The sequence below is a fragment of the Pectinophora gossypiella genome, chromosome 16 (genome assembly GCF_024362695.1).
Source record: "Pectinophora gossypiella chromosome 16, ilPecGoss1.1, whole genome shotgun sequence".
NCBI classification, from domain to species: Eukaryota; Metazoa; Arthropoda; class Insecta; order Lepidoptera; family Gelechiidae; genus Pectinophora; species Pectinophora gossypiella.
The window spans coordinates 7,605,579-7,629,449 of record NC_065419.1 but is presented as its reverse complement, the minus strand read 5'-3'; the positions used below and the strand labels follow the sequence as shown (position 1 = coordinate 7,629,449).

The 23,871-nt window shown below is 40.2% G+C and overlaps 4 protein-coding genes across 4 annotated transcripts; 2 read left to right on the top strand and 2 right to left on the bottom strand.

The window, feature by feature from the left end:
- Positions 1 to 378: 378 nt before the first annotated feature.
- LOC126373721 (uncharacterized) lies at positions 379 to 18,727 on the top strand. The gene is made up of 19 exons (XM_050019957.1): positions 379 to 619; positions 1,333 to 1,424; positions 3,236 to 3,475; positions 3,795 to 3,957; positions 4,051 to 4,189; positions 4,412 to 4,624; positions 6,856 to 7,057; positions 8,689 to 8,867; positions 10,500 to 10,681; positions 11,030 to 11,189; positions 14,462 to 14,582; positions 15,028 to 15,159; positions 15,688 to 15,839; positions 16,357 to 16,361; positions 16,596 to 16,766; positions 17,445 to 17,633; positions 18,113 to 18,192; positions 18,347 to 18,430; positions 18,536 to 18,727. The coding sequence occupies exons 1-19, from the start codon at positions 385 to 387 to the stop codon at positions 18,725 to 18,727; spliced, it is 2,931 nt and encodes a 976-aa protein (XP_049875914.1). The 5' UTR covers positions 379 to 384.
- Positions 18,728 to 18,744: 17 nt separating this feature from the next.
- LOC126373941 (26S proteasome non-ATPase regulatory subunit 14) lies at positions 18,745 to 20,983 on the bottom strand. The gene is made up of 4 exons (XM_050020301.1): positions 20,834 to 20,983; positions 20,513 to 20,705; positions 20,062 to 20,218; positions 18,745 to 19,528 (listed from the first exon to the last, which is right to left on the bottom strand). The coding sequence occupies exons 2-4, from the start codon at positions 20,688 to 20,690 to the stop codon at positions 18,928 to 18,930; spliced, it is 936 nt and encodes a 311-aa protein (XP_049876258.1). The 5' UTR covers positions 20,691 to 20,705; positions 20,834 to 20,983; the 3' UTR covers positions 18,745 to 18,927.
- Positions 20,984 to 21,417: 434 nt separating this feature from the next.
- On the top strand, positions 21,418 to 22,119 carry LOC126373598 (COX assembly mitochondrial protein homolog). Its single transcript, XM_050019784.1, has 2 exons — positions 21,418 to 21,615; positions 21,747 to 22,119. Exons 1-2 carry the CDS (start codon positions 21,558 to 21,560, stop codon positions 22,043 to 22,045), a joined length of 357 nt encoding a protein of 118 aa, XP_049875741.1. The 5' UTR covers positions 21,418 to 21,557; the 3' UTR covers positions 22,046 to 22,119.
- Positions 22,111 to 23,779, bottom strand: LOC126373579 (tRNA-splicing endonuclease subunit Sen2-like). Its single transcript, XM_050019753.1, has 4 exons — positions 23,562 to 23,779; positions 22,526 to 23,409; positions 22,318 to 22,442; positions 22,111 to 22,243 (listed from the first exon to the last, which is right to left on the bottom strand). Exons 2-4 carry the CDS (start codon positions 23,331 to 23,333, stop codon positions 22,112 to 22,114), a joined length of 1,065 nt encoding a protein of 354 aa, XP_049875710.1. The 5' UTR covers positions 23,334 to 23,409; positions 23,562 to 23,779; the 3' UTR covers position 22,111.
- Between the last annotated feature and the right edge of the window lie 92 nt (positions 23,780 to 23,871).

The window sequence follows — 23,871 nt, the reverse complement described above, 5'->3', positions numbered from 1 at the left end:
GGTAGTCATAGAAAAAAGACCACATCTAAGCAATTCATCTAGAAAACAATATTGCAATTTGACATTTGCGCATATAAAAGTAAGAGCGCAGCGCAAACAAAATGTCAAATAGCAATATTGCTTTTTAGATGAATTGTTTATATGTGGCCTTTTTAACCCCCCACTTATAATCGAAATATCAATTCGAGAAAATGAATTGTCACAAACAAGTCAATAACTGACGTTGGGTACCCGTTGATTTCTGTCAATTCAAAAAAGTTGAATTTATTTCAATAATACATAGTGCTAGCTAGCTATAATATTTATTTTACGATAAACTCCAATAATTTCACTTGTTGATTTATTTAAAATACTTAATTAATTCTAATTTGTGCCAATAACAAAATGGCAGTACAACAGGACAAGTCTTCGAGCACTGTGAGCAGGACGCGACGCGCGCTCTCACAGTCTGACCCCGCCTTGCTGATGCACGTGAAGAACCAACAGGCACAGTTTGGCAAGAGCAACGTCCCGAATATGCTCAGCGCGTTACAATTCGACAACTTCGTGAGGAAGTCTATAAACATCTCCAAGATCAACTACCTGTCCATGGCGCCTGTAGATGACACTACCTCTCTCGGTAATTTTGAATTTTATAGTAAGCACATGACATACCCCGAGCCGCCGAGGAGAGCCGTGGTAGTCCAATTGGTAGAACGCTTGTCTCTCACTTTGAGGTCGCAGGTTCGAATCCAGCACAGGCCTAAACCAATTGTCGAAAAGGTAAGCGGGCCCTGTAAAAAACGGGATAATGCTAGGGAGATGATGACATACGTTCACAAAGTTATTTTAAAAACAGACCAGTTCTAGCTTTCCACAACAATCAGCAGCTCAGCAGTTAAAGACAGCTCAGATGAAAGAAAGTATTTATTATTAGTGGACGTCATAGTAAAAATGCAAAAATATCAGGAAAAGATTACACAAAATGACATAACAGAAACATAAATAGTACAAAAAATAAGTAACATGTTGATCGTAACAGTCATGTGGCGGTGGTGGACGTCCTATAGTCCTCTCTCAGCATTTATTAGCCGCCAGTTAGTAAGTTGTCAGGTCGCTACTGTCTCTTTACGCATATATCTACTTAATTATACTTTGTCAGTTTGATAAAATGAACGTGCACTGAACGTGCTATATCAAAACCGATTGTTCATTCGCCAACAAATTTTATGGTGTAGACCGAAAGACCAATATCTAATCTGCAAGCATCGGAATAAAAATCGCTCGTTTGACCAATACACCATTAATCAGATCACGGCAATATTTCTACCACTAATGTAATTGTGTTAACAGTTGTCACACCTGGATCACAACATACTCAGGAGCCGAGCCGCACATCATCAGTAGTACGAGGAAAAACCGTAGAAGACTCGGCAGACGAACAAGTTAGTATCTTCACGTTTGTTCAGGTCTAACATTATCGCGGATATTATATCAAACTGTGGTGTTTAGTGGCCCTAGGTACGAAGAACTGTAGCGAATGCAAGGCCGCGACCAGCGAAAGAAACAAATAAGCAAAAATGTCTATGAACTGAACATTCTGAACATTCTCTTCGAACACTGGGCACCCTCAGGCTGTTGTCTTAAACGTTGGGTGAGAGCCTTCAGCGCTCCCCATTTGTCCGGCCAAGTACAAAAAATGCCGCAAATCTACAATAAGTCACGTCAAAAAAAAATTAAATAAAATAAAAAACTCTGAACAATCCATAAAAGACTCAGCGATAAGGTTTAATAAAAATAGCTTTCCTTATCCAATCAACGTTACTTTTGAATGTAGAAAATAATTCATTTTTATATTTTTATGTTAGTTCACACAATGCAAAGGAATTGTATATTTAACAAGCTGAAAATGTAAGATCAAAAAGGAAAGCTTAAAACAGCAATCACGGCGACATTTTAGTGGTTGTGTAGTGAACCGTAATTCCACGGCTTGGCATTTCTCATATGAATCCCACGACAGAATTCATATAAATATCAAGTTATCTCCACAAAAAGTTGGAATAACTTAGTCGTTATGTATGCAGGTGGGTAGGTGTAATTAACTTCACCGGGTAAACTTTCCACACGAGACAACAATAAATGATATTAAATTCTTCACAACTTTGCCCGAATAAGCTAAAAGTTGTTCAAACTTTGTATGAAATATTCATGAATGCGAACTTCAATATGAAATATTTTCGTCAACATGCCCCGCGGCGTGTTATATTGGATCGCTCTCGTACTTGCTCCAAAATGCTTCTATCTTATCTATCTTATATATGTCTATAATATATAGTATCTCTTTCCATAAATATCTACATTATAATCAGAGAATAATCAACTGAATATAGTTAGTAGGTCTCCATCTTTATTTCCCACATAAGTATAGTTCCCGTTCGTACATGGTCGATATTTGAGAACTTGTCCTTATAACCTCGACGACAATGAACAGAAATAAATAGTATTGTCTCATTCGGTACTCTACCGTAATTATGATTAGGTTTAATAATGGAATAGATGTCCTGTGTGTATATGTGCGGTTGACTTGAACAAAGGTTTAGTATGATCTACTCTGAACCGGCTTGCTTGTATGAAACGATTAATGAATGTGCAGGAAACAAAAGAAATATGTCAGACTCGAAGCAAATTAAAACCCATAGTCTGTACTTACGCGCCCAGTGGGAAATAGGCGTAATCTTATGTAATGGAATAGAATCGACAAAGGTAGTAAGTATATATATCTTGAGTAGGGTCACATTTCTCGTAGGTAGAGAGAACACTTCATCGTATGTATAACGTTCACGTTTGCGGCGTGATTTCTTCGCCCGTAAAGAGATTCGTGCTAACTGCAGAACTCACATTGGCTAATGAAATACAAAATAGCGTCCACCTAAAATCGTCTAAGTACCTCGTTCAAATGTTACGAAACATGTATTGTCAACAGGAAAGAATTTAGGAAAAATATCGGAAAAAAATTCATGACATAAAATACATGTGATAAACTTCTAAATTGTATCACAAACAGTAGGTATTTACAATTTTTTACATTCCTAATGATACAGAATAAGTCATTAAGTACATTCATTATTCATCCTTATATTTATAGCTATTGTGACAAAGTTCTACATTTTAGTAGGCGGCGCTTTCACAGCTAATGGATCTCATGACCCGTTAGCACTTTGTCAAACTAACTTGTTTTCCCTTTTGTCCTTCGCAGTTCCCAATCAACGTGACGTCGTTGATGAACGAGGATAACTATTGGGGGTGTTTTTACCCCTTCCCAGAGTTATATAACGATGTATACTCTCCTGTGGTACGCGTGAGAGATATCAAGGACGTGGCGGAGATAGTGGGGGGCGTCCTGACTCGAGACATGGTCAACGCCTGTCTCACATACCTCAAGAGAACCCCCATTCTCGGGGACTTCGTGTTCATCAAACTGGACCTGTCAAACAAGGTTACTTTAGTCACATTTTTGCTTACAAGGTGGTTATACTTCTAGTCGTTTTCCAAGACTACTGGAAGCATAGACCACGCCTGCAATGGTTCAGTCGTTGTCTCTACTACACAAGAATGTTTTTGGTTATGACAAATGCCTGGCCTCTGCGGCTAGTATTTTTGGGTCTTGATCCGCTAAGTATGCGACCACCCTAACAGTAAAAAAGTTTCCCCCAGCTACGTAATTACTTAATGTTATTTGCCTTGTCCTTTGTTTATCTTTGTTCGATACACAAAACTTCTTATTCATATTTTGTCACCAAAAAATGTGATTCCAGCACCTCGTCAACATAGAAGTGCTTCAGCATTATAAATACTTGGTGTATTTGGATCTCTCCGCTAACTACCTGACGGATCTGACGGTGCTCTCACATCTTCTTTATCTGCAAAATCTTTCTGTTTCTTTCAACAGACTTAATACTGTTTTGGAATACGACGTTCGTGAGTACTTCAATAAACTATTCGAGACGTTACTAACGAGACACTGACTGCATTGTATTTGAACTTCACTTACAGTTCTTTTGTAACTTTCAGCGCAATGGTTCCTAACGGAAGTGCACTACAAATACAACTCAGTTAAAAGAATAAGAGACTTGACGATGTTTTGGTCCATCACGATACTCGATTTGTCCCACAACAATATAAAAGGAATCACCGGGTTGGAAAACTTGCAGTGTGTATTATGTGTTATTCTTTGTATTATAAAACCCCGTAACTCGCCTAAAGCTACGGCGGTGGAGCGAGAAGCCTATTTTATTCAGGCCGTGGAAATGCCCCGTAACCCCGTATTACGCTGATGAGATGCTTGTCATTTCCGCTGAGGAAGTTCCCGATTTGGCACTACTTCAGTGCTACCATAAGACTTCTATTTGCAGTAACAATATGAATGTTCCAGCTATCTCCGACGGCTCGACCTCTCCTTTAATCACATCCAGCGACTTGAAAACCTGAATAACTTGCGCTTGGTGTGGCTTGACGTTTCGTACAACAACATTTCAAGCTTTGAATTCGGCTCTCAAGCCGGCCTTTGGACGCTGTATCATCTTGAGTATCTGAACCTGAACGAGAATAATCTCACTTCCATGAAGATATTTTCAGGTTGTACAAGGTAAGACGTAGGTAACAAACAAAATTACGACATTTTGGGAACGTAACTAGCACAATTTGATTACACATTTTTGCTCCGTTTATGTCTCGCGAATTTCAGGAATAACTGATGCGCACTGAAGTAAATTAAATTGTTATAACAAGATAGGTATACATATTCCAGACACACGCCTTTATTTAGATTATTTTGTAAATCTACTTCTTAAATAAGTACATAAAGCCTAGTACAGAATAATAAAACCTTTATTTAGAGTGAGATATTGAATAGACGTCTTACCATATTAAATCTGATTATGATAGGCAGTCAAGATGTCAGAAGACAAGCTTGCAGTCGTGTTAGACATAAGGTTCTGTTTGTCGACATTACGAGATGGATTTAATTCCCAATTTGCTTGTCTCTCCCGTCCAATTAAAATGTTTGCCTTCAGAGCTTAATATTTAAGTACATGCACCAAATTACGCTACGTAGACTTCCATAACTACCTATAATATAAAATCATGTTCGTAATCCTTAAGAGGGCAGGCAGAGCTGCTGAGCATTTTGTACTCAACAATTGAACGAAATTTAATAACGGTTAAATAAATACGAATAAAGAAATGATAGAGCATAAAGCTTCGTCTCCACTAGACGACGTATGTCGAACGACATGTGTCCCCGGAGACATCGGGCGATATCAGAAGTGTCACCGTCTTAGTTGTAGCGTCGGTCGAAATTTTGCGACGTCATCTGACATCGCCCGATGTGTCGCTCGGCTTAAACCCGCAACATGTGATGCTCGACAGGTTCGACAGCGTCGCACAACAGCGCGCGTTGTTGCGCGACTGTGGTAATAACTGAAATTGAATTGACAAAGATGTTGCTCGTCGTTACGCGTCATTGTTGGACTTCATGATGAGCTTTATTTTTCGCGTCAATGTCGCGTAGTGGATACGAGGCTTAACACGTTCACGTAATACCTGCCTTTTATTATTCATAAATACTTAATCCCTATTTAGGTACGAAAGCGCGCCGAAGTAAAATTGTCTGTACATAGTTGAAGATTATAAAATCGATGCCACCCACGAGCTTTCTGTTCTTCTCCCAGAGCTTATTCAATCTATTTACAGGCTCTTTATAAGCACTTCTTAGAGGTATTTTGTATTATTTTTTTTACACTTCATCAGAATATTTTACTCGTTAGGTATCAACGTACTTAAGAGTACATAAAGGGATAAACGCTTTCTGTCAAAGTGTAAGGAGTCTATATTTGTCTTGATATAAATAGATGTTTTTTAACACAACTATACAAATATTGTTAGAATGAAAACCCCACAAAACCAATTGCTCGTTATGGCTGGGGAATGGTATTCGTTTTGTAATTTATTAGGTACTAAATACATATAGGTAGGTATATAACGTTGCTAAAACAGATATCTTTCGAATAAGTTGTTTAAGTACTTTTTTCTTTGTTTACTATCTATTGTTTTTATTTCTATTTCTATTAATAAGTACTATTTATTATTAGTAAGTATTTGTTATACTTACCTGCTGTAAGAAGTCTTCTTTTAAAGGATACCTTTGTTAAGAATATGGATAAATTGTAACAGGTTCCCCAAGGTATAGGTTTAGCCTAGTTTAATTTGAAGTAGGTATGTGTCCAAATTTTGTAATTCCTTTTGTAAGGTTGTGTATGACTGCCTCCATGGGCTAATGGTTAGAGCACGGAATAGAAGAAAAAGGTTGGAAGGGCCAAGTGAGCGCGAAACGCGCGTCATACAGGTAGGAGCAAATAGTTCATACTTCAACTTTGCACTCCATTCGTCCACAAGCTTTATGATAAACGGAACTCCGCCAAAAAATATATATTCAAAATCGTCTTGCGTATTATAACCGGCAGGTATCGACTATCATGCAAGGAGATTCCTCCTTATCACAGAAAAACTAAAAAAACCTTAGTATGATCGGCTATAAAAAAATACTTTTGCATGCAGTATCTTACTTATGAATAGTAATGACAAAATTGCAGTCTATCACATAGGTAATATATACGTTGCCGGTAAAGTGGCTGTGGAGTTTGAGAAGTAGTAGAGCTATTAAGTTACCAATCTGTTTGCTGCAGTAGTTAAGTAGTAAAAGAGTGACGTTGAACCGTCGACAGCGGTTGTCATACTATAAAGGAGTATGCTCCATACCCCCTCCGGTTGACTGGGGAAAGGCAGTGAAGATTAATTATTATTGTTTATTCGTGGCAGGGTTAAAGAACTGCACGCGCGGAACAACGGTCTGAGCATGCTCCTGGAGCTGGCGGTGTACATGCGCCAGATGCGCCGGCTGGCGATCTTGGACCTGAGGGCCAACCCCATCTGCTGCACGCCAGGGTACAGGGACGTCGTCATCAATACCTTCCCCCTGCTGCTTAGCCTCGATGCTGAGGAACTCGACCCTGTCATCCAGGTAGATCATAGAATAAAGTGTAATAGTACGCATAGAACGGCGTATAAAACTAAGAACGAAATCATAGAATAAGGAATAAAACTACGTACGAAATGTAGTTTTCTTTTTTTGAAGTGACTTATTGTAGATTTACCGCAGATGGCATTAATTACTTGGCCAGACAAATGGGGAGAACTGAAGGCTCTCACCCGGTACAACGTTTAAGACAACAGGCCTGAGGGTGCCCAGTTGGGCGCGAACCTCGGCTCAGGGCGTCGTCTGAGAGGAAGAATATTTGAAAGGATTAATCGACCCTAGTGGGTCGATAGCAATAAGCGCTGAAAGAGGGAAATCGTCGACCACGCCCGGCGGGGTCGGTATCGGGGTTCTGAAGTGTTTGGTGTCGCGAGCTGATTGGCCGCCTCTATGGCTAGAGTAACTTTTAGTATGTATCACCAAATTCTACTGTACGCCAATCTTATTGATATTTATTTTTTACAATAAATCATTTGAATTCAACTAGCCGTTCCCCACCAGCAGCTGAGCTAGGTTTATCTCACCTAAGTCTTCAATCGTATGGGCGTCAGACGTCACACACACAGATGCGCGTGTACGATAACGTCAATGTATAGTGTTAATGTCTGTGTAAAACGAGGTTTTTTGTGTGAATTTTCCGGGTTGTGCCTAGATACTCCCTAGGTCATTATCTCCCTGGCGTTAGCCCGTGTTCACAAGGTCCGCTTACCTAACCGGAAGATTCGACAGATCCGGTTTTTTACAGAAGCGACTGCCTGTCTGACCTTCCAATTCGAGGTGTGAACCAGCCCAATATAAGTTAGGTCACATACCTTCGAAACGTATTTCTCGGGATTTCCTTAACCGCTGAGCACGTGATAATCATTTATGATCCTAAAACGAACTCGAAAACAAATTCCAAAATCACGCTTAAGCTAGATGCTACCTATATCTAGTACCTAGATACTCTAGGGTAAATACATGAAATATCCAAGATATCTAGAAAGGAGCGATTACAAGCAGCGCACTCAAGATAACTGGTTCCGTCTTGTGCACTCTTGGCAATCTGCTAAAGTAATTCACCTATTGGTGTACATTTCAGCCGGTCAAAATCCAAAAGAACGTTATAATTAATATGCCATTGAACATAAGGTATTTTGTACAAGTCATTAAAAGACCATCCTAGCTGCAGATTCATTCATGAATATTCATATTCTTATCTACTTAACTGTACTCTGTAATTGTAGTTTGTAAGCATAACAGCAACCAGCATCTTTAATTGCTTCCCGGGACCACTTCAAAAAGTAAAAAAGATTAAGCTTAATAATAAAATATAAGTATTTCTTTTTTATCACTTCGTGAGACTGTCATTTGTTTGCCTAGGACATTGCAGGCTTGAAACATCTGATTATCGGAAAGTGAAGATGGTTCCGTGCTGCGGAAGGCACGTTAAGCCGTGTTGGTTCCGACTAGGTACTAGCCTAAACACTCACATTGTGGTAACGAGAAGCAACGAGATGGAGTATACTCCATACCTACCCTTTTTTGAACGAAAGGAAGCGTGTGCCCAGCTGTGTAACGTTTATAGACTGTTGTGTTTTATTTTAATCGATTTAAAAACAGCCCTCTGCCCTTAGAGACGCTTCAAAATGGACACAACTCCAGACGTAAAGGCGTTCGCTTGTCGACGCCTCCTGCGGCTGTTGTACATAGAGCAGCTGTCTAGGGCTCGCGTGTCACCATACGTGCCCCCAGCCGACACCAGAGAGGTGCCCCTGGTTATCATTGTGGGGTACGAAGCCGTTGGAAAAGGTACCTTTGAAATACAAGCTGATTTAATGTTTTGTTCAGGATAAAATTGATTTTATTTAAGCAAAAAGTTTCAAGTACCTACCTACATACGTCAAGTAGAGAAGTGTGTTAGGATCGCAGCCAATCCCATAGTATCTGCTTACCCCGCCCCGGTGGGAAATAGGCGTGAGTTTTTATAGGTATGTAAGTAAGTATAATACCGGATACTTAATTCAAATACTTTCAGATGATTTTGAAGTCTTATAATGAAATGAAAGCTCTTCGTATTGTTGACTCTGACTAGAATATTACCTAATTCTGAGATATCGAAGGCATAGGACGCCTTGCGCCAATATAAACATCAGTCGCTAGAAGTCTTTCTAAATATTATACATAATAAATACATTTTATTTGTGTGGTAAACGCCCATTTAATACCATCAGTAAGCAATCTTAAGTTACACCTTTAACCTAGTCTCTGAATCTATCGTGGAATTACCACCTACTTGTTTGAATTATCTCCAAATATAGGCCAATAAAATGTAGATACCTAAGTAGAGGTACTTTCTATCCAAAAATAAGATTTTTTATTAAGTACATTAGTATTCATGTCGCGGCAAAATCATAACTTTGATCATAAAGTGTTATGAGTGAACATTATGAAGGCGTTTATTCATTTAGAAAAAGGCGTTGTGATGTAAACTGCACAATCATCATAAAAACAGCTTTTATTCTCTTAGAGCAATAATAATAATGATGATCTAATAAGAATAATAAAACCCCATCGCCCCATGAATTCATCAGCGAACCTGGTGAATCCAATAGTGCAGACTTCAGTCTCCGCAGGCTAGCTTGTGGCAAGCTGTTGGCGAGTAACCGCTTGCTTATGTTATCCATGTTTACCAACATTCTAGTTCTTGTCTAGGGCCCTATGCCGAGGTTTATCTTGCAGCTACTTTTCCTCGACTATACATGTTGTAACAAGGTGCAGTAGTTTGAGGCGGATGAGACGTTCAAGAAAAAAACATATACGCGCACACACTCGCCACTCCTCCGTGCAGTGCACATGCTTTAATGCACTCCTTGCATCAGCACCAGAGTGTGATCTGTTTGTGAGTGAGTGGACGTATGTATGTCGCCAGTGTCTGAGGTTCTGCGATGACGAAGGATGTGTGAAAATTAAATATGTTTAAGTATATATTGTTTACACTTAAGTTTCATATGTCTAATTATATTATTGTTTAGGTACTTATATTGAAAGATTCACAGCGCATTGGCCCTTCTGCACTGTAAAGTCGTGAAATGTAAATAATAAATAACATACATACATAAACTCACGCCTATTTCCCACCGGGGTAAGTAGAAACTATAGAATTATATTTGCTTCGATCCGGACACACTTCTCTTGCTTCCTCCCTACGCTTCCTCCACATTCATCAATCGCTTGATACACGCACGCCGGTTCAGAGTAGATCGTATTAAACCTTTTCTAAGGACATCTCCAATTTGGTCAATGTAAGTCCTTATCGGAATAATAAAGAATGTAAAAATTGACGATTCGAATTGTAACTAAGTATTTTACCCTACGAATAAATAGATTTTACCTAATGAATAAACAATTTTTCGAGTTTGAAATCCTGACTGTGCTCTGCAGGAACTCTAGTCCGCCGGCTAGCTAACGACTGTAGCGCGAACATAGAAGAAGCCGTGCAGCACACGACAGCAATGTTCCACTTCCCTGGACACTACAGGGAGGTGACCAGGAAATTGTTCGACAAGATGCTGCTCTCCGGAGAATTGCTCACCTACTCGGAGCTAGATGGAGAATCGTATGGTCTTAGTAAGTTGCTTGCTAGAAACTCGCGCGCCTTACCTATCATCATAATCGAGTAGTGTCCTAGGTCAAAGATAAATTACGTTACTAAAAACACAGATCTAACACTGACGAAAATCATTTTCATTTTCTATTTAAGTAAATAAAAACGGAATATTAAGTCCGACAAAAGCACGTTTATCTATGACGTCACAGTGTGCTTTTTCATACTCATTCCATACTATGTTAACGTTTAATGAAAAGTAACTTATTTGACTAGTTAGAAAATAGCCTATTGTGACGACTAAAAACATGATCCACCGAAGCCATCACTTAGGCTAAAAGCCCAGAAACCCTACGTCTATCTGTTCAAAGGCCGTGAAGAAGCGTACGTTAAAGACGGGAAAGTGAAGGTGGCAGCGATGGATCTGACGTCAGCTCTGATGATGCAGTTGCGCGGGCGCCGGCCGTACCTCATCCTCGCCACGTGCTCCGATAAGAATGCTTTGATTAAACGACAGCGGGACCGTAAAGAGTAAGCAATTTAATGAATGTATATAAAACAATTGAGACCAAAGTTTTTGAGGGTGATTTGAGAGGTGCCGTCCGCGTGTTAATGTCCGAGGACACAATGGCAACTCCTGGTCCTGACACCCTCGCATCGTTGCAGACAAAGCACCCATCGCCATCCCGCTCGCTCGCCCTTCCTCCTGCACCGGGGGCATCCACAGCCGCTTTAACTGTTAATGTGGAAGATGTGGTGCATGCTCTCAGTACATTCTATACTGGTTCAGCGGCAGGACTGGATGGTTTACGTCCAGCTCACTTAAAAGAGCTGACGTCAAAGTCTGCGGGTGATAATGGACGGCGGTTGCTGGAGAGCCTTACTAAAATGTCCAATTTCTTGTTAGGCGGAAACCTCCTGCCGGAGGTGTGCCCCTACTTGTACGGTGCATCGCTGTGTGCGTTGTCAAAGAAGGACGGTGGCGTGAGACCCATTGCTGTTGGGAGCGCGTTGCGTCGTTTGGTAGCAAAGTTAGGATGCCGTGCGGTGAAAAAGGATATGGCATTGTATCTCCAACCACATCAGCTCGGTTTTGGCACTCAGTTGGGATGTGAGGCGGCTATTCACGCGACACGCACATTCGCAATGGACCCAGCCAATGAAAGTTGCGTTATTGTTAAGCTGGATGTGCGAAACGCATTCAATACCATGGAAAGAGACGTACTTTTGGGCGAAGTGCGCGAGCAGATTCCTTCCCTATATCCTTTTCTTTTTCAAGTTTACCAATCTCCTTCTAATCTGTTTTATGATGGATCTCTTATTCTTTCCCAGGTGGGAGCCCAGCAGGGGGACCCGCTTGGGCCGCTCGCTTTCAGTCTAGCAATCCACAAAGTTATTTCGGAGTTAGAGTCACCGCTAAATATATGGTACTTGGATGACGGCACTGTAGGAGGAAATCCCGAAGTAGTGGAGCGGGACCTTAGTAAACTCTTGCCGCGGTTTGCGGAGGTGGGGCTGGAAGTGAGCGCGTCCAAATGTGAGTTTTTCCCCTGTGGTCCAAATTCCCGTTCTTCTTTCTCCCTTTTATCTACTTTACTTCCTGGGCTCAAAGAGATGTCTCCCAACGATTTTTGCTTGTTGGGTTCGCCCATCTTTCCAAATGCTATACCTGATGCCATCGAGAACAGAAGGCAGCTGCTCTTACTCGCTCGCGATCGTCTTAGGAATGTCTCGGCCCATGTTGCTTTGGTTCTGTTGCGGGTGTGTTTTGCAGTTCCTAAGATAGTTTATTTGCTGCGAACGACGCCGACGTGGCTGTGTAGTCAAGAAGTCTCCACGTTTGATGCCTCTTTGAAGGACACTGTAGAGACAGTTCTAAATGTATCATTGAATGCAAAGCAGTGGAGCCAGGCGGCTTTGCCGATCCGGCATGGAGGGATAGGCGTGCGCTGCGCGCGAGATGTGGGTATACCAGCCTACCTGGCGTCGACGCATGGGGTTGCGGACCTTGTTACTGATATTTTATCATTTTATGGTGGCAGGGTGAACATCCCCTTTGCGGAAGACGCTTTGTCGGTTTGGACGACTTCCAATCCGTCTGTGCCTGTTCCGGCTCATCCATGCAGGCAGAGAGCTTGGGATGATGTCGGAGCTCGGCATGTTTTGCAGGAGCTGGTAAGTGACTGTGTGGGGGAGGATGCAGCCAGGTTAAAGGCAGTTTCACAGCCGGAGGCCGGTGCATGGCTTCATGCACTACCATCTCCGCACATGGGAACTTTTCTCGATAGCGACTCGGTTCGTGTGGCGGTTGCTCTTCGCCTGGGCTGCAATGTGTGCGAAAAACATCAATGCATTTGCAGTTCCCTGGTGGAGGCCAACGGCCATCATGCTCTGAGTTGCTGTCGATGTGCTGGAAGATTTCCACGGCATCATGCGTTAAACGAAATCGTCCGCCGGGCCCTTGTCTCAGCAAATATTCCGTGTGCGCTGGAACCTCCGGGTCTTAGCCGTTCAGACGGAAAAAGACCAGACGGTATGACCCTGGTGCCGTGGGAGAAGGGCAGATGTCTCCTGTGGGATGCGACGTGTGTTAACACTGTTGCCGCGTCGCATCTTGGTCGCACGGTCGCTTCGGCTGGCGCCGCGGCTGAGTTCGCTGCTCGTAGGAAGCGGGAAAAATATAGGGAGTTAGAAGGTCGCTACATTTTTATCCCGCTTGCTGTTGAGACGACGGGTTGTTGGGGTAGCGATGCTAAAAAATTTATAGCGGAAATCGGACGTCGTTTAAGAGAGAGTGGAGATGACCCCCGTGCAGGATTGTTCTTGGCGCAAAGGTTGTCCATTGCTATACAGCGAGGAAATGCGGCTAGTGTAATGGGCACCTTCGCGCCCGGATTAGTCAGGGGCGGGCTTTTTGACGAGTGCAGTAAATAGCATTATTTTTGTTAATTAAGTATTTATGTAATTTCGTGACTTGATAAACTATTTAATTACTATTATTAAGATAAATTGTTTTAAAATATTATTAAATACTTTTTGACTATTTAATGAATTGTTTCTTTGATGGAATGTTACCAGAAAACCTAGCCAAGTGGCGAATGTTCCTATTTGTACAATCGCTAAGGGCTAAGTGTTGTGCATGGATCGCACAATCTATATAGAATTCCATAGTCTCTGGCAACTAATGTGAATCAGACGTGATCTTATGTACCTACCTATGTCCCTGTATACATAGATACCAGACAGTTTACCAGCGACCTCCGTGTTGAGCGTTTGTTAGGCTCATGATCCGGAGGTCCCGGATTTGAATCCCAGTGGGGACATATCGCAAAAAAAAAAACATTTTTTGATCCCTAGATTGGTAAGGACATTACAGGCCTGATCACCCAATTGTCTAAAAGTATGATCCGAGCTTCAGAAGGCACGTTAAGACGTAAGCAGGTACGCGTAGTCGTTACATGAGGCATGTCAAGGGTCTTTTGGAGTTGAACCCGCGACAGCGATTCTCATACAAAATACGCGTTAGGGCCTTTCCAACCTCTTTCTTCTATTCCTTGGGAAAAAAAAACCCTCGCTTTTTTCCAATACCCTCGTGTTGTGTGTGCCGAGGTCGTAGTAAGTAGAATTCCATAGTCTATTTATGAGAATTAGGTGTGATCTGTACGAATGACATATGATCGCCCATCTCTTCTCTTCTATCGTGTGGGTTGTGAGGTGGATTACCAACCTCATCAACCCATAAATATCTGACAGTTTATCAGCAAGTCGTAAAACAGGTGTAAAGTATCATAACATTTTTGCAGATACCGTAACAGAATGCTGGAGGCTCGAACATCTGTTGAAGTGCCTTTAGAAAAGTCCACGCTACAAGTGTTGGTCTCCGGGCGGATACTTGTTACCGGGATACTTAACGAAATACTTCTGGTAATGTCCTTCCAACATAACATACACAGCCTACCTACGTAACAGAAATGACAGTCTTTACCTATAAGTAGCTAAAGACCTAGTCTTGGAATCTTCAACGTTAGAATGAATAGGTATTCAGAAACTCACACAAAACAAGATCCCACAGCTGAGTACACGTTTAATCTATACTGATTGATTGAAGAGAAAACATCTATAGGTACATCACAACCACCACCACCGCTTCACTGCGGGTTGGTGGAAAATACAGGACAGCCAGGGCTAAGTTTACTTAGAAAAAAATGTTTCCTAAATGGACTCGACCGGACGCCGATCCCGGGACGGCTGGTTTGATATTCAAACCTACATCTCACATTTAATAAGTACTACACGTAGGCACGCAAGTATCTACCGACCGTTTTTTAGTAAGTATCTAAAGAGTTAAAGTGTGTATATTTTGTCATAGTGTCTTCCCGAAGAGAAAGAGGAGAGTGAGTTCGTGATAGAGTCGCAGTGTTCCCTGCTGATGGATAGCGACGCTCGCGAGGCTGTGCAGGAGTATTCCAAGGGAATCACTATGCTCACGCTCATGTCATCGGTGCGTTTCCACTTTATATCGGTGAAAGAATATTCAAAATCGGTTCAGTAGTTCCAAATATTACTAACTTTACCTCTAAGTATAATATATTAGTGTAGATTGAATTGGACTCCGAAATTGACATTCATGGAAATGTATAATTATTCTGGAATTTCTGGGAAGTAGATATTCTGAGAAAGATAAATTCTGGGATGAGGTCGTTTCAACATTAAAAGTAGCTATTTCTGCGTCAGATTTATGGCATATAAAATACATTGGAGTACGATCTCCGCGATAGGATTCGCCAGTTTTAGACAAGGAATGTTTTCAATGACTGTCATGCAGCTGATCGTAACAGAGGTTTTCTAACTATTATTTACTCGAGATGCTCTTTCCTTACACTTTTGCCAATATTGATATTTCAAGTCATTCACAGCGTAGGTATTTCAAGACAAAGACATGGCATTGTCACTATAACGATAAAAAATATTACAACAATTGATTAAGTAAGTACATCTAAAAATCTACAAGCAAGACTTTCCATCCCAGGGCACCAGCTCACTCGAAGAGGTCTGCAAACGGGCATATAAACAAACCATTCAGAACGAAGCAAGTCTTTGTTCGCTGTACAAGGAGTCTCAGAACACTGATGAGTACGCGAGCGATATTAATGGCCAGAACTCCTATCAAGACTCCAAAAAGTAAATTTCGTTAAATATACCTAACTTTTTTTAGACTTTACGGATGGACTGGAGTAAGGTAAGTTCAGCTGATTAAAGTAAAACTGTTCTTGGAGAAGACTCCAACTTACCTATCTTACCCTTCCAGGTACTCACACAGATACGAGTCTTCTTCTTATCGTGTGGATTGTGAGGTTGAAATACCAGCCTCATCAACCCTGGTATCAGGGTTATTATTGAGCCGCCAAAGGCCCCTGACATGACTCATGTAACGTGTCTTCCGAAGCACGGATCATCTTACTTTCGGACGATCTGGTAATCAGCCTGTAATGTCCTAACCAAACTAGGGATCACAAAGTGATTTTTGTGATATGTCCCCACCGGATCGTGAGCCCAACGCTCAACCACTTCGGAGGCCGTTAGATAGATACGAGTGTATCTATGGTTGACTTCTGGTGACTAACCCGTCACTATTGAAGTGAGCGATTGCTCCGATTCTCTGTTTGTACTAGGACTCACAAAATTTATTCAATTTCAGATCGGGTGATACTCGACAGTCGAAGAATACCGACAAAATATCAGACTCTTCTCACCCAAAAGGCGTTGACGCCGCTAAATATGTATCTGCAGGATACTTACGTACTTACTTATTTAACTTTTGCTTACCATTTTAGTGTTATAAGTAGAATTGCGAATAGATAGATTGAACTTTTAAGTATCATGTTGTAAGTAGTTAGAACCGATGACCAGACTATTAGTAGGTGCTTATGATTACAGGAATTTCTGGTGCGAACAGCGCCAAGTCATCAAAATCTGTAACATTCACATCGCAAGATGCGGAAGCAACTGCTGGCCTGATAATCAAAGAGGGAGAAATCCCTAGAAACCTGACAGGATTACTGATCGAACCTGCGAATATTGAGAAGACCCAGGAGGGCGCACATTTTGGTGATTCATACATTGTTTTTATTATATTTTAGTAATAACTGGAAACGATGTAGGTACCTACACGACAGAGGAACGCTGTCACACAAAATCTCCTGTAACTTTTGGACGGCGTGTCGAAGTTGGCGACAAATTATAGCCATTTTGTTGGTGAAATCAGATCTTCGCTAGGTGCTATAACAAAAAAAGTGATGCTGAGGAAAGCCTTATCCTAGCCCTGCCACCAAAAAATGCTTATAACTTTTGACCGACAAGTTCTGGTATTTTTTCTGTGTAGTCAGAATCCCGATCCCTGATGGTGGCAGTGCCAGGATAAGGGACTCCGAAGAGGAGGAAAGAGGACAGAGGACATTCCAGCTGAGCGAAAATGCACCGCAATGGAGACCGGTGGAGTTTCGCTCCCGAAAAGCATCTATCTTAGGTTTCTGCTGTCAAACAGATAGATCCCTCACGGGCATGTCGTAAAAACCGATTGTATCTTTTTGTCGTGATGGACCAGATAACACGGACGATGAGCTGATCACTTGACACCATACGGTTTGTTGCGCCCATCTAAGAAATTTGTATCAAAGGTTGTGTCTTCAGGTTACTTATGACTCTGTCACCATTGGGGATCACGCACGGGAGTGAGCTTATGTTTCATTTATGTAGCTCTATTTTTTAATAGTAATTTCCTTTCAGACCAAGAACGAATAAAGCACATGACTCAGCGCTCACTAAGCAAGAAGTTCCCGTGGCCGATAGCCGGACACGGTCCGCCGCCGGGCCGCACCGGCTCCGGGTGCTCCATGGACCCCGACGGCGACCTCTGGCTCAGCTTCCTCATAGACACTGGCTTGCTGCAAGCCAGCGACCCTAACATTGAAATGTGTATGTTTTGACTTCCATATTTTTGCTAAACCTTCAGTCACTTCAGCCTTCAAACTTATGGACAGTAAAATTCATCAAACATACTGTAATACAAACCTTTGCTAAGTTACCCGGGATCCAACTGAAGCACCCGCCCTTAGTGCGTGACTGGTCGTTTCTTAGTGACCCGTGTATGGGTCACGGACGTATGGAACTAGTCCGTCATGAACCGTATATGGATCACTCGACTGGCAACGTGTTAACAACTCTGTCGACAACTATAATGTCCGGTGTCCAACCATATGGCTGTGCCCAACCCATTTCTAATCTAAGCGTGAGTTTATGTATGTATCCACCCAATAGAGTAGCTCTCCGCTCAATTCATAGACACCAGTCGCTAACGAAACAACTCGTTATTTATCCTTATTACATTCATGCTCCTTTTACGTCTCTAAAAAAATATAATGCGAAAATAAATTTATAATTAAATTGACGTACAGCTGAAACATTCCAACAACGGCGTGATACGAAGGTGGATGATCCGGAGTATATACTAAAGCAATTGGCGTATTATAGAATGGTAAGCATACCTATACAATTTCCCTGATGAAGTCCTTAAGATATGACCCAAATAAAAATAGAAAAGGAAGGAAAGAGAGAAAATCAGTTATTGTCTGCTAATCAAGCAAAGAGCCAAAGACCTAAAATATTATAAAATTAATATAAATTTTCAGATTCCAAGTCAGTCTTTCTCTACGAATATCAGAGACGACTATGAGCACATACACCGCAAATGTCCCGGTCTTTTCTGGGATACTGTGAGTTATATTTATATTATTATTAGCTACAACTACATTAGAGTTCTCTTGTAGCAGGACAATCTAAAAAGCATAAACAAAATAATACAATCTGTTTTCTTACAGATTACTATGGATGACCCAGAACAAGCATTCAAAAAAGCCAAGAGAATAATCAAAGATATTGTTAATTCACAACCGGACTTCAAACCAATGTTCGACATTAATTTTACAATGTTGACCAAAGACTATCCAACAATCAAGAAGAAGATTGCCACTATCGCCAATAACATCGCACCACGAAGGTTTTTCTTCTAAAATTACAATACATAGAATGTTGGTAAAAGAAAGAATTGTTTTATTTCGCAATACATACATACAATTAAGTAAATTAATGTATAATAAGTATCATACAATTAGTGGACACAACAGAGGGGTATGGAACAGAATTGCAAGACTTTGTTAATTGCCACTTACTATAGCCTTATTATTTAGTTATAAAATGTCCCGCACAGTAATTATTTGAACACCATGGTATCCAGCATGGCTCCTAGATTCTGCACTATGTTGTTTGACATCAGGACATCCACTTTCTCCTCTAAGTGCCTCTTGGGGTCCTGTTTGCCGACATTCTTAATAGCTAGCTGTTCAGGGGTCATCTTCTCTTCATCTTCTAAGGCCTTGTTGTAATTTTTCGCTAGCTCCAGCATATCTGTGACTGTAGTTTCATTGATTGAACAGTGTTCTTTGTAGTCTGATAATGTAAGGCCATCCATCCAGGACTTTTTGTGTAGATTAAGCAGCATTTTCTGTTCCAGCTCGTTCTTTCTGTAGTTTATGCTGATGGAGTAGTAATGACGGTTGAGTCCATGAATGAGAGCTTGTACAGAGGGCTTCTGTAGATGGCCCAAGTTGGAAGTGGTCTGCCTAGGCTCCTGGCCAAGGACCATCATATTAGGGTTGATGAGTCGGAATGCATCTATGACCACCTTGCCCTTGACAGACTGTATGGGGTCCACAACTACAGCTACTGCCCGCTCTGACAGGGCCTCAAATGATTGCTGGGTGTTGATATCCACTCCTGACAACCAACAACCAAATCCAGGATGTGAATGGTACCTGAAAATAGTCACCATTGAATTAATAATACATTCCTCCTTTTTAAGTTTTTCAGCAAAAATGCAGCAACCTATATCGAGTAATATATTTAATTACATTTATGACGTATATTTAAGTACAAATTATTTATTTTGTTATTATTAAAAGCAGGTACAGGTTAACATCAGAAATGTGTCTTGTTACTTGAATAAGTAAATAATTATTCATATTTAACCTGCTACTTTATTGCCCAGTTCACTTATCCCACCATCCATTGGCATTCCTAACTACCTCACCTAGGGCATAAAATAAAGAATAATACTATGTATAGAACGGCAATTCTCCGCTCCCCACGAGTGGCTGAGCTCCCTCGGACATAGTTTAGTATTCAATCATATGGGTGTCAGACATCACACATACATGTGTATGATAACATCAATGTGTAGTATCTGTAAAATGAGGTGTTTTGTATGAAGTGTCCGGGATGTGCCTAAGGATAAGTCTGGAGCATATTATTTATTAGTAAAATATCTCTCAAAATCAAGTTATCTTACCATCCCACCACCATTTCGGGTCGACCAGTCTGCTTCAACATGTCCAACATCTTCGCCTGGAAGACCGGGTCAACGGCCTCTACAGACACTCCAGTACCAGTTTGTGGCATAGCAAACACATCAATCACACGTACTGTGTAATCATCCACAAATTCACCTGAAATAGAGAAAAATAAGTAAGTATTACAATGTATCTAAAAAAAATAATCAACACAGTGACTGTATTTTTATTGGTTTCAAAACATTTCATTCAATATGTAGACTATGAAGATACAATTCTATATTTCATTTATGTTTCCGCACCAATTTGTCCCAATTTGGGAAAGCCAAACCACAATACCACCAATGCAGTCTTTGTGAATGTCACACAAAAATGATGAGTAATGGTTTTAGAACTTGCCGAAAACGATTATATTTTTATAATACAGAAGTGCATGTGTTATAAACTCACCTAACATGAGACCCATCACCTCCATCGGCACGCCGGCGCGGCCGTGCTTCAACATCTTCAAGAGTGCCAGTGACGAGATGTACACCTGCTCGGCAGTGTCCACGACGGGCGCATCTGTCGGCGGCGGCGCCTGTGACAACCCCGCCATACCACCCCCCAGGCGTAGAAGACGATCCATTATCGAATTTCAAACCTAAAACGAAGCAAAGGCTGACAAAACAAGAACAACGTTTCAATCCAATAGCCTACATCACTGATACACTTTTAACCTAATATTGCTTTAACTAAACTTTACATAAACGTAACTAGAACTATACTCACTGTATTCTAACAAAATAACAATAAAATCATTGAACAACGATAATACACGGGATAAACTTCGGCTAAATCCAAAATGATTGAAAAGTGACAGGCTACGTCGAAAATGCAAGCTCACGAAGTATTGCTGGCGACTTGTTCGTTCATTCCAGTTCATTCAAATTCACTCACTTCCTCGAAAATAAGCTCTACGTTGACATCTTGTCGATAACTCTATCTCTTTCATCTGTACTTACTTCAAAAGAAATAGCAACAAAAGTCGATTGCCATGTTTTTCTATACAGGCCACACATTAAATATTTAGCTAGCTTTGGGCTGTTGATTTTTGGCCAATAAAAAATAAACAACTCTATGGTTTTATAAGGTAGATAGACATGAGGTAGGCAGGGGACACAGAAGGATAGACAGAAAGATAAGTCCATAATCCTTGTTGATTTAACAACCGTTTTAGCATTTTATGTCACGCACGATAAATCTGATATTAAATAAAATAATGTAAGTAAACGGGGCGGCTGTAAACTGTAGGTCAAGTACCTACTGTATTTCTACAGGAAAAAAACATTATTCGCTTGACAGATGTCATCTTGACAGTGGTTGTGGTTGGGTTGTAGACTTTTAGGTAATTTTATTACTTTATCATATCAAATAATGATAATGAACTACGAAAAGATCCATGTTCATTGAATTATTAAGTACGATAAATTGTTGATTATACTGAATTAGAACCATGTCGAATGAAAAAACAGTACTATCCAAAAAGCTATCTGAAGGCCCTCACGGGTTAGGTACGTATTCTTAAACAATTTCTTCTATGGATATCTTCCTGGTAGGGACAGCAACAATGCTTAAGCATAAGTCTTTATTATTTAAGTAAAGCTTATAGTTAAGACATATAATTATATTTGTAACATTTTAGGTGATCCTGATGACAGAACCCTGAGAAAAGTGGAAGTAGAGGTACTGATACCTAAACTCATGAGAGATAAGGCTAAAAAAGAAAAATGTACTAAAGAAGTAGCTGAATTTGAAAATTGCTGCAAAAGTTCTTCATTAATGATGGTCATATCATGTAGAGAACAAAACTCTGTTCTAAAGGACTGTCTTTCCAACTGGTATAAAAATGATGCATTCAGGAATTTATGTACAGAAGAATATTTAAAAGAAAGAAGTGAATTCAGGAGAACTGGTGTCAAGAAACCAATCAAAAGAGCATGACGTAATGTTAGACTTTGTAGATACTGTTATATTTTTTTGTTTTAGTGTAAATATAAAAGATTGCATCTATTCAACATCATTATTTATTGACACTGGTATTTTCCTATTTAGCAATATTTCTCTTACACTATACAATTTCAAGTCTTCTGGAAGTTTATGAGGTTTGTCTGGTCTAGAAACTTCTGCTATTAATATTTCCTGGAAACAAAGAAAAGTATTTTGTAGATAAAAGCTACAGAATATAAAATTTATAATATAAATAAAATTTATACCTTTACAGTAGTATTAGCCATTCTAACATGGCCAAGGATTGAAAGCCAATCATCGTTTTGGTATGCCAATTTGATGACAACAATGTAATCAGCATGTGAGACTCCAGGGCCTTCTTTGTACAACACTGAAATTAAATTAAATCATTAAAAGGTTGCTTTAAAAATGTAAACCAAATGCAATAAATCAAATATTAGATGTAACTCTTACAATAGTCACCACCAAACTTGATTCCTGGCTTCACAACATAACCCTTCGACCTGAAGTAGTGGTATACAACATATCTTGGGATAAAATCCTTATCGGAATGCACAAAAGTATCCCAGCTCTCTTGAATGTTCAACAATTTATTATCAGAGGTAATTATTTGTAAACAACCAAGACCATATAATAAGAAAAAAGCTTCCTGCAAAGTAAGCATTAGTTTTTCTTGCAACTTTATTCTGTTAAGGCAGCATTTAGGTTTCAATTTAGCAAAATAATTATCATCTTCTGAATCGCTATTTGGCACTATGACCATAATATTGTCTTTCTCATTTGGTTGAAAACCTCCCATTTCATTAGAGAGTTCCTCATTGCCGGTACTCACATCTTCATCACTGGAAACTAAATCAATCACACCTTTCCTATTTAATGCCTTGCTATCATGCATTATTTTATTACTTAGTTCCTTAACCTCTTTAAGAAACATGCCACCTTCTGTTGTTTGGCGAGGATCAGCAAACTTCTTATACCAATAATTTCTTTTAAGGAACTGTCTCTTGCGAATTATAGAAGGGCTACCATCACTTTGTGCAGCTCTAGGCTTAGATCTTGATGCTGTACCTTTGCCAAAGCATCCCATATGATACAGAAGAGCCATTTCATCAACTGACCTCACTTCTACACTAAACCCATTGTAATAACCAGTAAATATAATGCGCATAGAATTATCTAATGGGAATCGTAATGATTCAATCGGAAATAAGTTATTTGGGTCGTTAGTGTGACAATCATCTCCTGTTTGCGATGTAGTCATGATGACAAAAGAACTGGCCAGTTCCCAAATTTATTTTAAGACGAATCTGTCACGGGTGTAGGCGCAAATTATGAATCTGTAACACAAAAAGTCACTTTTTTAATACAAAATTAATTGGTTATGAATCCCTAAACAAAATTTTAGCGTAGTAGCCTGTGTTAAATACCTATAAATCATGGGGGACCAGGAAAAATTTGACGGTATGTAAACAACTCATTAATTACCTACCTTGTCACCGATCATTTGCGCCTCCATAAACTTTTTTGATTCTCCAATTCCTTTTAAGCCACGAAAATACATTCGTTCAACTCAATACAATCAGCCCACCTACACAAAACAGCAACAAACAGCAACTGGGTGATAAGTTGATCATGAGTTGATCTTCTAGAGTTGCATTTTTCTTTGATTAATGATTGATTTGAAACGATTTGGCAACTAATGACAGTGTGCAGTGACATATGTAAATCCAAGAAAATCATATAAAAAAATAATATCAATTTCTGAATTGATTTCTGAACGACATGACAGCTTTCAATTC

Excerpts from the sequence above, each read along its gene's own strand:
- LOC126373721 (XM_050019957.1), top strand. The coding sequence starts at position 385 with ATGGCAGTACAACAGGACAAGTCTTCGAGCACTGTGAGCAGGACGCGA. Across the intron at positions 4,190-4,411 it reads ACCGGGTTGGAAAACTTGCA|CTATCTCCGACGGCTCGACC; the intron begins GTGTGTATTATG and ends TGAATGTTCCAG. Across the intron at positions 14,583-15,027 it reads TACTTAACGAAATACTTCTG|TGTCTTCCCGAAGAGAAAGA; the intron begins GTAATGTCCTTC and ends ATTTTGTCATAG.
- LOC126373941 (XM_050020301.1), bottom strand. The coding sequence starts at position 20,690 with ATGGATCGTCTTCTACGCCTGGGGGGTGGTATGGCGGGGTTGTCACAG. Across the intron at positions 20,219-20,512 it reads GGTGATGGGTCTCATGTTAG|GTGAATTTGTGGATGATTAC; the intron begins GTGAGTTTATAA and ends TCTCTATTTCAG. Across the intron at positions 19,529-20,061 it reads CCCGAAATGGTGGTGGGATG|GTACCATTCACATCCTGGAT; the intron begins GTAAGATAACTT and ends GACTATTTTCAG.
- LOC126373598 (XM_050019784.1), top strand. The coding sequence starts at position 21,558 with ATGTCGAATGAAAAAACAGTACTATCCAAAAAGCTATCTGAAGGCCCT. Across the intron at positions 21,616-21,746 it reads TGAAGGCCCTCACGGGTTAG|GTGATCCTGATGACAGAACC; the intron begins GTACGTATTCTT and ends GTAACATTTTAG.
- LOC126373579 (XM_050019753.1), bottom strand. The coding sequence starts at position 23,333 with ATGACTACATCGCAAACAGGAGATGATTGTCACACTAACGACCCAAAT. Across the intron at positions 22,443-22,525 it reads CAAGTTTGGTGGTGACTATT|TGTTGTACAAAGAAGGCCCT; the intron begins GTAAGAGTTACA and ends ATTTAATTTCAG. Across the intron at positions 22,244-22,317 it reads TGGCTAATACTACTGTAAAG|GAAATATTAATAGCAGAAGT; the intron begins GTATAAATTTTA and ends CTTTGTTTCCAG.